Source organism: Hylaeus anthracinus, unplaced genomic scaffold (assembly GCF_026225885.1).
Source record: "Hylaeus anthracinus isolate JK02 unplaced genomic scaffold, UHH_iyHylAnth1.0_haploid 12001, whole genome shotgun sequence".
In the NCBI taxonomy this organism is placed as follows: Eukaryota; Metazoa; Arthropoda; class Insecta; order Hymenoptera; family Colletidae; genus Hylaeus; species Hylaeus anthracinus.
Window position 1 is genome coordinate 995,291 of NW_026534348.1, and position 12,792 is coordinate 1,008,082.

The 12,792-nt window shown below is 41.6% G+C and overlaps 1 protein-coding gene across 2 annotated transcripts in view; it reads right to left on the bottom strand.

The window, feature by feature from the left end:
* Window positions 1-12,792, bottom strand: part of LOC128891110 (tribbles homolog 2) — a 27,906-nt gene continuing 15,114 nt past the window's right edge. For both annotated transcript variants that reach the window (XM_054150325.1, XM_054150324.1), the window contains exons 3-4: window positions 9,547-9,848; window positions 1-2,506 (exon numbers count right to left, since the gene is read on the bottom strand). In XM_054150325.1, the coding sequence (XP_054006300.1) occupies window positions 2,056-2,506; window positions 9,547-9,848 (753 nt within the window). In that variant the 3' untranslated portion in view covers window positions 1-2,055. The remainder of the gene's footprint in view (window positions 2,507-9,546; window positions 9,849-12,792) is intronic.

Below are 12,792 nucleotides of genomic sequence, written 5' to 3' on the forward strand. Positions count from 1 at the left end.
TTTATCGTGAACGCCACTTTATTTGTCTATGTACAGAACATTTTATTAATGTTTCTAATTAACGATTTAGTAGGACTTAGTGGATCGAACTTATATACATTTTAGCGCCAGCGAACGCTCTTACCATTGTACCCTGACTCAAATGATACGAGGAATCGTGCACTGAAACGACCGCATTCAATGCACAGAGAATCGCATTAGAAAATATAAAAGAAAATAGTCTCTTTCACTCATATTCAACGCACACATTCGGTAATCTTGCACGTAACAACCTTACTTTGCAGAGTTACAAAATAATTTGTATAGATATCAAATAGAAGAACACTTGGTACTTTCTTCAAACCAAACCATCAGCGAAGATCAGGAGTTTAATCGTTTAACGTTGTTTACCATCGATATCGAGTTTTCACGATCTCATAATGTTGATATGAAATCGTTCAAAATGGAAAGTGGCAAAAACCGAGGTACAATTGTAATATTTACTCGTTGAAAATTATTACAATTTACGCGTAAAAAGTCTACTTCAAATTGGTATACAGCGTAACAGACAGTAATAAATAGGGTTATTATTTTTTACGAAATAGTCGGTAGAAACAGTTTTTTTTCTATTTACTTATGGTTCATGACGAATTAATTTTGTATTATTGACGTTTAATTACTTTTCTTTAATAACACCAAATTTAACATTTCAACGAGTTCGATACATAAAGAGTTTAATTACGAATACCTACGAGTCTACTATAAAGGAAAAAGTAATTTTTAACCAAAAATTATTAATAATATCATTGTGATATTAAATCTCCTTCAAATAAACAAAATGATTCTTTTATCACATTTCATTGAATCGTAGTTCCTAATGGTAAATTATCAGCTCGTAGGTCTCTACTAACAAAAAATTCAAGCAACGATCATCTCCCATTAGACCTTCTTCAATGTTTTCCAACGAAATTTACTCTTATCCTAGGCCGGATTCTTACGTCGCAACGAAGAAACAAAAACAAGTTTCGGGATCGGAGTATCCCTCGATGCGACAGCTAACATTTAACCCTTTATTTGGTATCCTTTCGTTACATAAACATGGCTTTTACGCGTAGCCAGTGCTCAAAAGCATAGACAAGAGTTTCTATCCGATACACGTCACTTACATAACATCACATGCGAAGGAACAACAACGCGTCGTTTTAAACGCCAATATACATACAATATTCTGTGTAATTTGTGGTACAAACGGGAAAGTGATTCCTCATAGAAATGTAAGTCGAACATGCGGAATAAAATTTGTTTTGTACGAAACTGCGTTTCGAAACAAACTGATTTTTAAGAATTTCTCTATAAATCACCTCGTTTTGTTGTTTCACCTTAATTTTCGGTTTATGAATTATTTCGTCAATTTATAAGGGATGACTACAAGACAACTAGGAGGGCAGTACTATATACGCGGAATATTGAGTTAAACCTTGAGAAAGTCAGATACAAGAGGGTAGCCGATGAGTCATCATCAAAAGTGGCTGTTTCCGGAAACAGCGTCTTGCACAAAATCATTGTTTTCCGCATTTAAGGCTCGCTTTTCGGACGAAGAATCCGCCATTCCTTCCCTTTCTAGTTGTATCACGAACCACGGGTGGTGGTGAGACTGATACGATACATATTGATGACATTCAAATGATTCGATCCCGAAGTACTCAATAAGAAGTATCGAATTTCAGGTACTTGGGAATTGATATGTATCGATATTGACGAGTATCGCAAAATTGAGTTACTTTGCGCCTTAAACCCATCTCCCAACAAAGCTTGATTGATCATTTAACACACTTTTAAAGCAGTGTTTTCTATTCACCCCAATTTTACAATACTTTCTAGGTGCTGAATAACTCAATTCGCCGTTACGTCATAGGATTGATCCCATCACTACCAGTACCCCGGGTTTGTCGCATAGAATCTAAGCCATGTTATGCTAGTTTATCATCGGTTCCTGACGTCACTCTGCCAAATAGAGGATTAAGATGGAAAGCTGATTTCAGCGCGCGCGGAATATACGTTCTTCTCCCGGAAGAATCAGTCTTGAGGATTGTTAGGTAGCTCTGGTACGATTTGATCCTGAGACGAGGATCTGCTGGATGCCGTGCAGACTCGAAGGGGCTTCGAGAGCCACGGATGTCTCGGTACGTCCTCGGCGTACGGTCTTTCGGACGGTTCCTTTCTCAGCAAGGAACGTATCAGACATCGTGCTCGCGGTGTAAGACCCTCGGGTACCGCGAATTGGCCGCGTGAGATTTTCGCAAATAGGGATGCGTGTTCGGCGTCGTTGAACGGATAACGACCGACCAACATCGTGTAGAGCAGAACACCGAGGGACCAGATGTCGGCTGCCTTGCCGGAATAGGCCCTTCCCGAGCGTAGCACTTCCGGGGCCACGTACGCGGGACATCCTCTTCGATCGGTCAATTTGTCATCGTCGTCCTCCACGATCACGGCGTCCTCGAGGCTCTCCAGACGGAGCCGTGTCCTGAAAGTAGATAAATCGATACGTTAGTTACTACCGATGGAATATTGAAGTGCTGCCTAAAACATGACTAAACCGAAATTTGTGATTTCCAATTTATAATTTATACAAGTCGCTAGTAATCTCTATCGTTGAAACAACTTTAAATACACCAATTTAAAATCAAACATTTTATTTCAGTCGCTACGTTTATTTATTATTATTCTACATGTATTTAATGAAGAATCTGCAGATGGATGATACCAAACGAAGGTGATCATTGCATGTATACGTGTAATAAATAATTTAATGGAGTCGTTGCGCGAAACGCCGAAGGGAAAAGGAAGACGCTGAAGAAATCGTGCAACCTTTTGCGTGCACGCCCGAAGGCGAAGTATTTCAACTCGGCGAGAGGACATCGCGATTGAGCCATCGCCTGGTGTGCAAACCGTCGACGAGGCATCGTCGGATACCGTGGAACAGGGCACAACGAAAGGACTCGGTGAAAGAAAGGAGAGTGCCGGCCGGCAGTTGATCAACCTGCAACGCGGAAGTCGCAGAGAGCGCGTGTACGTAATATTCCCGTCTCTTGGGTAACTTGGAGCTTTCCACGATGTTCCTTCTCACACCGGTTACGATACCCGATCGATACGCAACGCCTACGTTAAGACCATGTTTCTTTTCACTTCGAAAACTGCTTTTCAACAGAAACTTGAGGATTTTTTCGTTTAAGAGGAAAAGTCATCTTAGACGCGTGGAAATCATAATTCGACAATTTTTTTCTAGAAAATAGTTGAGTCAATAGAAGATCTGTTCACTGGGGTTTATTATAAATTAATATAATTCATATTAATAATATTTCAAGAAAATACTCATGCTTCTTATTTCATTTCTCTCTCGCTTCATTCGTTCGCTGAAATTTTGAAATTAATGTATCGGTCGTTTCAAGTCGCGGGATGAAGAAACATTGAAATCGAATTATTGCCAGAGGTAACGTTCTTAGAATACATTTAATACACAGACAGCCGAGAATGCGCGTACGTAATATTCTCGGGTCTTGGGCAACTTTAAGCTCTCCACGATGCTCGTTCTCATATCGCCCGAGACACTTGGTCGATATGAAATAGCGTAATCGTTCGGGAAGTGCGCACACGAACGGAGAAAAGAGTTTGTGTTAAAATCATCGTATGATTCATATTTAATTAAAGAACAATCATGCGAGATTTTGTTAAAATCCTGTATTAAATAAATTCACAGAACGACTACCGTAAGTTTCAATTCTAATTTCATATCTCTAAAAATGTGAATTTCCACAAGCATCCTCAGTCTATCTTATTAGCAAACGGACAGGATATACATTGAAGTCACAGTAAGCTATTTGATCAGAAACGTTCAAATTAACCCCAGTATCCTCTACTTTCCGCAGGGCACCACTGGCTTTCGTCGCTTCAGCGAGCCAAGAAGAGAAAAGGAAGAGAGATCCCCGGCTGCCACACGATCTTGAAAATCCGAGCGAGTGAGTGTCAATGGCCTCGAGATATCGTTTCCGAGAAGGAACCCGGTTTCACCCGGTCTCTGCTTCGGATGCACGAGACGAGCCGAGGATAGCCGTAGGCGCAGCTTTCTTCGCAAACTTTCACTCGTAAGCAAACGACTCCTACGACAGCCAGTGGGTTCAAGAACCCCGACGGTGAATTCTAGCGCGGTGATTTCCTCGAGGGACTACATTCGAGAGCGCGATTGAGAAACGATCGTGTCTCGATCGACTCTCCTTCTTTTCCGGTTCCTTTTCTCTCCTCCGACTTTCGGCTCCATTTACGACCTCCTTTGAGCTTCCACTGTCGAAGCAGCAACATTTTTATTTAATTGTACTTAATTTAATTTTATTTAATCGTACTAAAACTTGGATTCGAAGGAAACGATCTGAAGGGAGCGCAGACACGAGCTCGGAAGACTTCCGGTCGAAAGAAAGTATTCCTCCTGGCGTGGACGATGTATGCGTCCCTTTGTATTATCAGGTAGCTTGGCCGAGACACTTGAACTCCGTAAAAAGGCACATCCGGGAAATCGTTGATTCGATCAATCGATCGGTACGTCGGTCGGTGGAACGGAAGGAGGTGCAACAAAAGCGGCACGAGGCTTTAATGGAAATGAATTCTGGCCCGGTGTTATCAGGTGATCGATTGGTCCAGGATCGAGGGACAGAGGAACTCGAGTGTCAAGAACCTTGATGCCAATGAATTCTATCGCGTCGTGCGCCAGAATTAGACGCGAGAGGCTGTGGCTCGTCGTCGGTGTAGAATTCACGACGAAGCTTTGTGAAGAGACAAAGATCGTCGCTTACAAGGATATTGCCACGTATCTGCTCGCGTCATCGCACCGCGTCACGCGCAAGTTAGATGGCAATAGCCACCGACGGAACTGTTTCAAAAGAAACACGTCAGAAGCTTACGATGAGATGCAATAGCGACGCTTAGTTTTCAACAACTTCCTCATCGAGTCATTTTTTAGTTTCATTAACTACCAAGACGGTTAATTTGACGCAATTACTTGAAATTTCTTTTTCAAGTTCCTAGTTTCTTTAACACCGCTTTTGTTCAATTTACTGTTTTGTTACTACATTATTCGTATCTCTATTATTACTCTCTATACCGATGGCGCCAAGGGTTCGTCGTCTGTGCATACATGGTGCTTTTATTACGCGATACATGCAACTCCATGAAATACCGTTAAAAGTCTGTCAAACGGTTAGCCGTCCGTGCTTAAAATCATATATCATTATCTTCAGTATTTCAATCACTATCATTGTGCAAAACCCATTAAAAAGCGAGCGTTACACTTGGGTATGTCTCCATATTAGACTCGACGCCTTACATTTGGTCCCGCGTGCGGATTGCGACGACGGTAATAAACACGGGCCAAATGGAACAAGGAAAACGCAATCTCCTCCTACTCGACGAAATCGGTGTGTTAAATAGTCGTGGAACGACGACAAAACTTGCTTAAGAGCGGAAGCTTACTTAGGACGGTCAGAAAGAGTTGTATATTTCAGAATTTCCTTTGGACAAACGGAAAATTTGTTGGGAATAAATTTAAGCGTATTCGGAAGAACGTTTCTTAGTGCACGTGTCGCAACTTTAGTATTCAAAAATATCTTTAATTAAGAAAGTTACGATTTTTTCAAGAAAGCTTGTGTTTTTAATTTCACATAACTTGGTTCTGAGATCAGGCGACTTTGTTAATTTAAGATATTTTTAAACACAAAGAAAGGAACCTTCTTTCGAATACCCTATAACTTATTATTAAAAAATGTTTAGTTTGTCCCCAAAAAATTCTTGAATATGCATCTTTCTCGGACCGTTCTAGCCAAGCTTCTATCCTTTAAACCGGAATTGAAACATTGTCGATTGAATATGCACACTCACGGTTAAGAAGACGTAGAAAATCAATACATAATAGCGAAAAAAGCTAATGTAAATCCGTGCCGGAGAGGTACACATGAGGATATTTGCATAAGCGCGATTGCCGCAAGACAGAACGATAGTTACGTACAGCATTGCGCGGCACAACCGTCGTAATCATATTTGTAACGAACGATTGATACGAAACCACCGCGTAAATTCATTTCCAACGATCGTTTCCGCGAGAAAACCATTAATTTTATTCGCAGACAAGCTTCTATGTATACAAATTAAAGTATGTTAATTCTACAGTCTCGAACAAGCCAGTACTTATTTACGTTTCGACACTTCAGAGTCATTTTTGGAACCGGCAAATATCACAACTGGATACGCTAAATTAACATACGAATCGATGTTATTAATTGTTTCGGACAAAAAATTACAAGCGAAGACAAAAAGAGATTTTTATCGCCAAGAGCTGCAAGCACGAGATGATAGTGTTCAATTATATCGTTTTTGTTTGCTGCGACTAACTATATGCAGACGTAATATTGATTTCACGGCCCATCGATAGGTCGCGACCCGCAGATTGAAAAACACCGCTGTAACGCAATCGCAAGGGAGAGATGTCTGGACTCGGGTTCTGGGAGGTGGAACGAACCACGCGTTTCCTAATTATACCAGCATTTCAAAATCTACCCAGCCGATGAACCAATATGCTTTTCTGGCTTGCAACATTCCCTGGCTCCCCTCCGCCTCCTCCCCTATATCTCGGTGATCTTTCCTTCTCGCTTCTCGTTATTCTACGCGCGGGAGCAGTTCACCGAGCGGCAGGAATGCGAGCGCAAGGAACGATTGGCCAACACCGAACTCAACCGACACGTATTAACGCGCACGCGTTCTCACACACGCTTCTAATGTCAGTTTCTTGGTCTCTCGTTCCTTCTCCCGCCTTTTATCGCGTCACCGTCGCAACTCGCACGAACCACGAATGTTCGATTCTGGAGTCAATTTTTAGTGGGAACAGTTTGCCGAACGATCTATCCGGTAAAAATTATCTTCGTATCGTCCATTTACTGATAAGATGAAAATTATGTAATCAATGCGTGGACACGCGATCGATGATTTCATTGGATGCATCCAGAAGGGCCACTGCCACTAATTGTATCCCGCTATGTGAGCGCTCACTGAGCTTAACAAATTCGTCGTGCCCAAACGTACCTCCGGAGCTATTGACTGCTACCAGGAAGCGGCTTAGCAAACGGTGGTCTTCTGGATTAGTTTAGGGAGTCGTGTGACTTTGTTTACCACAGTTTCACCTCATTTTTTTTTTTTTTTCAAAAGTTCAATGTTCTAAAAAAAATCCCTATACAATGTTTACTTTCTCGCTTTTATTGCGCGATTCCTTGCGGACTGGTGATTCTCGGGCCAATTGAAACGACCGAACCACGTGACGCGATTATTTTTAGCATTTCAATTGGCCCAATAAACGCGGCGCGTTAGAAACAAGCAGGAAATATTTTGCACTGGCACAATCAAGAAAACCATGCACAAGCAACATGCAGGCTTGCTCACAGACTGCAAGGAATCATGCAAGAAAACACGCTCCGCGTAAAGTGGGCTTCACATTCGAGCACATACAAACAACACTGGAGTCTCGTTGTTGCTACAGACACGTAGGCAGGGCCGTGTTAATATATGAGCACGCTAGGCACTTGCTTGGGCGCCTCCTGTTAATTTATCCTACGTTCAATTCGCGTGTGGCACAAATTTAATTTTGAAAATGAATGGTTTTTCCATGTCAGATTTACATCGTTTTACATCAATTTTGAACTTTATACATTTTGTTCGGGGGCCGCTGACTCCCCTAAGCTCGGGTATCTCGGGATCGCTGAGCTCGTAGTTAAGCTACGATTATATTTGTATTTCTACGAGTTGTATAGCTAAGGGGCCCCAGTGCACTATTTGGCCAGGGGCCCATGATGCTGTTAAGATGGCCCTGCACGTAGGTGCGTCGTGTATCGCGCGAATAAGTCACGTTCGATCACGAACACGCCTAGCGAATAGTTTGACGTGGCGTGGCGCGATCCGCTCGTTCCATGAATTCATTTCCGATGAATTATCTTTGTATGGATGCGATATCTTCCGGCGCGAGTTGCAATTCTATCATTTAATTTCGTCAAATTTCTTTAGTAGAGATAGGACTGCTTGTATGTGTCAATATCCCTCAAGACGTTAAAGAAAACTTGCCAAGTTATTTTCAAAAAAGGAACAGAATTTCTCCAACTTGTTTTATAAAACGTACCTTTGAAAGTTAAAGTTTCAAAGGCATCTCATCGATGTTACTTCCCTCCCAAAATTACATATCCTTTGGAACAAAACCGAATCCTTATGAACATTTGCTATAGGATTATTAATCCGTGGTGCACTCTGCACGTAGAAGAGTACGCGAAACCGCTAATGTATAAACAAACATACCGGAAATGATCGTGCATTACGAGAGACACGTGCCAAGAGTTACACAAAATGTTGTTATGAATAAATAAAACAAGGAAAAGATCTCTGCTGTTGAGATATCATATAAAAAAAGATGTTTCGATAAGTCGCGTTTCGAGTCTTCGTTGCAAGAGACACGAAATTCAACATTTCACGCAGAACTTTGATTGCTTTCTGAGAAATTGTCATCGTTTCGTTTAAACTATTGTCGAAAGGAGAGTAAAACGTCAAGAGGAGGAACCAAACGACCAATCTCGATTTAAGAACGAGTGTACAATAGGAACGCATAAACCAAGCCTCTGTTCGATATCTAGTGGTAACGATAACCTTTCGAACTGATAACTGCGATAAACGATTGGAAATAAAAACAGAAAATAGAACGGAATTCATCGAAGGTAGGAGGGTTACATTGTGCGGTGTTGGGTGAAGGGGAAATTAATTTATGTAGGCGTGGAAGGCACTTCTTTTCCAAGATATCTCCCCTGTAACTCGATGGTGCAAAAGAATTACAAGCGAATATGGAAATGAAACGAATACGAACTGGTTTTCCATGGCTCTGTAACGCGAGTCCTCTCACTTCCTCGAAGAATGCCACAAACGATACGTGGGCGTATCGTATCATTAACAGTCCCCTCAAATTAGCAGACAGTTTGTCACATTAATATCTCCCTACTTTTTTACTTAAGTCATGCTTACTTCTAGGTTCGAGATCAATACAGAAACTCTCTGCACTGTACACATGCATGTTCTCTGAAAAAAGCATGCACTTATTTGGAAACATCAAACCTATTTTTTAATTTACAAGTAGACAACAAATTTCTTCAATAAACAAAGAGGGTATGAATGAACCTATGAGACTGACTGTATACTATATGTAACTTTGTAATTGGAGGAAGGAGGAGTAAACTAATTTATCAAACAAATTCATTCTCTTTTACGTCTACAGTCTAATAATAACACCAACATTTCGTTATAATAATTGTATATAATAACGCATATAGACTATTAGCAGTTCTTGTAAGTATTATAGTTAAAACCCGCAGTTGGATAATAATGTTCTCCAATTTTCCCTTCTCGGCTAGCCTAATTACTCTGAGAGCAAGAGAACTGACGGGACAGGAACTATTTAGGTTTGTTCGAGGGATGGGTGATTAGCTCTCTTCTTACCTTGCTTCGTCAGCGAAGACGAATTTCCTGAGCTTGAGGTCTCTCAGCACAACTCCGTACTCGTGGCACGTAGCCACGGCCCTGGCCGCTTGCCGGAAGAGCCGTCTAGCCTCGGGTTCCCGCAATCTCCTGCGCGCCCTTACGTAGGCGTGCAGGTCACCGTGGTGGCCCTCCAGCAGCAGATACCGTCGACCTCCGGGCGCTTCCACCACGCCTGCAACTCCACTCGCCGCTCCGGTACCTTCTAATCGAAGGTGTGCCTGTAGTAGTGCCTCGCAACCTTTGTCGCCCACGGTCAACGCCTGAAATTCAGGAAAACCGTTGCGTCACTATGCCGCTCTACACCTGGGGTCGAGGATTGGGAAATCATTCGACAGGAAGGACAAATTCACAACTCCGCGCGAGGTACGCACGTTTTCTTTCGTCGTCGTTCCGTGGGTTCCTGTAATTCGGTGGAAATGAAGTTGGATAACGGGTGAATCTGCACGTATACAAATTAGATATGAATACCTCTGGTAATGGGCCATGATTATTGTTGAATGAGCTTGGGCACTTCTGAAATGGTTACTTGAAATGTTATTTCGAATAACATATATAATGTGTTATTTGAAATAATAATGAAATTGTTCTTCAAAATGATATGAGATGTGAGAATCACGTACATGACGACTATGAATTTAAAAGCGATGATAGATGAAGCAGTAAACAATTAACAGAGGAGTTTCAATAAATTCGTATCGAGTTGTTCCTTTACTAAATCGTTATTTTTACTCAGTCATTCCATCTTGTACGTTCAACTTCGTCTACAGTCGTCACAAACCGTTTAGATTACACAACTAGACGTCCAACGTACCTCGGATCCTTTCGATCAACTGTTACACGAATTACGCTAGCTGCACCCTATGCAAATTTTACCTACTTCGTCACAGGATCGAAACGGTTGTCAACTGTATATAACGTACTCGTGAAACTAGTTCTTACGCAGGTCCCTTTAAGAAATACGATTCGTACGTCAACGTTCTCAATAACGCGCACAATATCTGCCATTGTGTTAGATAATTGTACGTTAGCATTGACCGGTTAATACGGATATCCGCGGCGAGCAGACAGCACAAATATCCGCAACCCTCGGTTGCGAATGTACTTGGCGAATGCTTTTAATAAATTTCGTCCTACAGCGACAACGCTCAAGTACTGTAAAATATATCACGGATAATCGTTCGATCACTTACGCTTTTAGTTATCGTTTATCGTGGGCATGATACGAGCGATCAAAACCCGTCGATCATCGATCACCCGAAATTTATATTGGAAAACAAGATCGCACAACCATTTTTGCGGATCATGACGATAATGACTCATGTGGTAAATTTAGAACAGGAAAGTCAATTTAATCATTTCTCGAAGAAAAAGAGTTGACAATCGTCGAAACCTTGGACACAATACCGAAAGAAAAGAAGAATAATCGCCCAAGGTTGCGAATCTTCACAAACCCGTCGTCCTATGTCGATCACGATCGACGTTCAAGGTCTGCACAATTGCATCCGGCTACGGAATACTCGAGGAACGGTGTTTTTCCAACCACAGGCCTAATTATCTTAATTAAGGACCGAACTCGCGGTTGATCGATCGAATATCACCGAACAAACGTGTCACGGATTTGCTGTTTTCGTTACATGGAACGCGGGAGAATTAATCCATTATTTCGAGGGTTTTTGATCCCATCTCGATGTTATTGTGAATAAAAATACACGGATACTGGAGAAGAATTGATGTTAAAAGTACTTTGTCAAGGATTTTGCAAAACGAGTCGATAAGGGAGGAGCACACGAAATCTTGGCTACTTTTGAAACTTTGTTCGTCCGGTCGTTCGTCTCGCGTTTCGAAACCTGACACGGTTTCGAAACTCGAGTCCCATTAGTTTAATAAGGGCACAGTGCGTTCTTTACGAAATCGAGCCCGGTGCCGATCGATCGTTACTTTTCAAATCCTCGAACATCTATCGCTGAGGAGTAGCGACGTTCACAAAGCAAAAAGGACAGAAAAACTCGAATCTGATATTATTCGTTGCTAAAACCTCTATTTCAACACGCGTGGGATAACAAAAAATTGTTGCCTTCGTTGAAGATCGACAAGACAAATTTATCGCCAACTTTTTTTTATACTGCTTGCGTCCCCGCTGCTTGCAGAGGACACAAGTGCTCGTTTTACTGCGGAAAACTCCGAGTTTTAATTGCTTCGCGGTCTTTCGTCAGAAGACTAACGCAACAGACTTTTTCACAAGGTCTTTCAAATTTGCCTTTCGATTGCGCCAAACCACGTTTGTGCCGTCTGACAGACAGACAGCGAGCGATTTATGGTTTTCGTTACGTGTTGGCCGAAGATTCTAAGACCTCGGGCAAATCGTAAACGCGAAGATCAAAAAATTACTTTTCTCCTCGGGGGCAACGAGGTCGAATACGCGAAACTCTTTAATTAAAAGGGGAAATCACATCGTGAGACCAAATATATAAAAGTACATTTGTTAATTTTTTCAAATCGTTTCATATAAAAATTTGTGAGATATTGTTTTTTTTTTTTATAAACTACATTTCTCCAATTCGTAGGAATGATAACTCACAAAAGTAATCGACCAATCGTTTTAGTAATCCTAACACTTTAAAAATGAATCCAGAAAGCAAACGTTTATAGCTTTGCTCTGTAAACATATCTCGACGAAAACAGTTGCGACACGGTTTTCGACGAGCTCATCCCGTTGGAATAGACGTTTCTTTGCAGACTTCTTAGCACAGTTGTTTTCGGTTACATCACGATTTCAGATTAGACACGGAAAGTTCAGACAGTCAAATAGACTCGAATGGGAACAATGAATGTGGGAATAGTCGACTTTTCGGTCATTTGCTTGACCCTCTTTAGGAGACGCGAAATTGTTGAAAAATATATCATTGATTTGATCATTTTTTAAGCGATTTTGTAATTGAGAAGATTAGGCCAGAAACAATAAGTTATCTTGAAAGGACAACAATACCAGATTGAAATTTAAATAAAATATCGAGGACGCGGCACTGGACCTAAGTTCGATCGCATATACGATCGCATGTATTTCGTTCGAATGACCAGGCTCTACCAATTGAGCTATTTAGGCCAACGACGAAGTTAAACTGCGCTGGACGCGGTCAGTGCCTGGGCGGTTAACCGTCTAGGAACTCCTGTGTGCTATTGGCCAATTCGATGGTTGAGATTCCA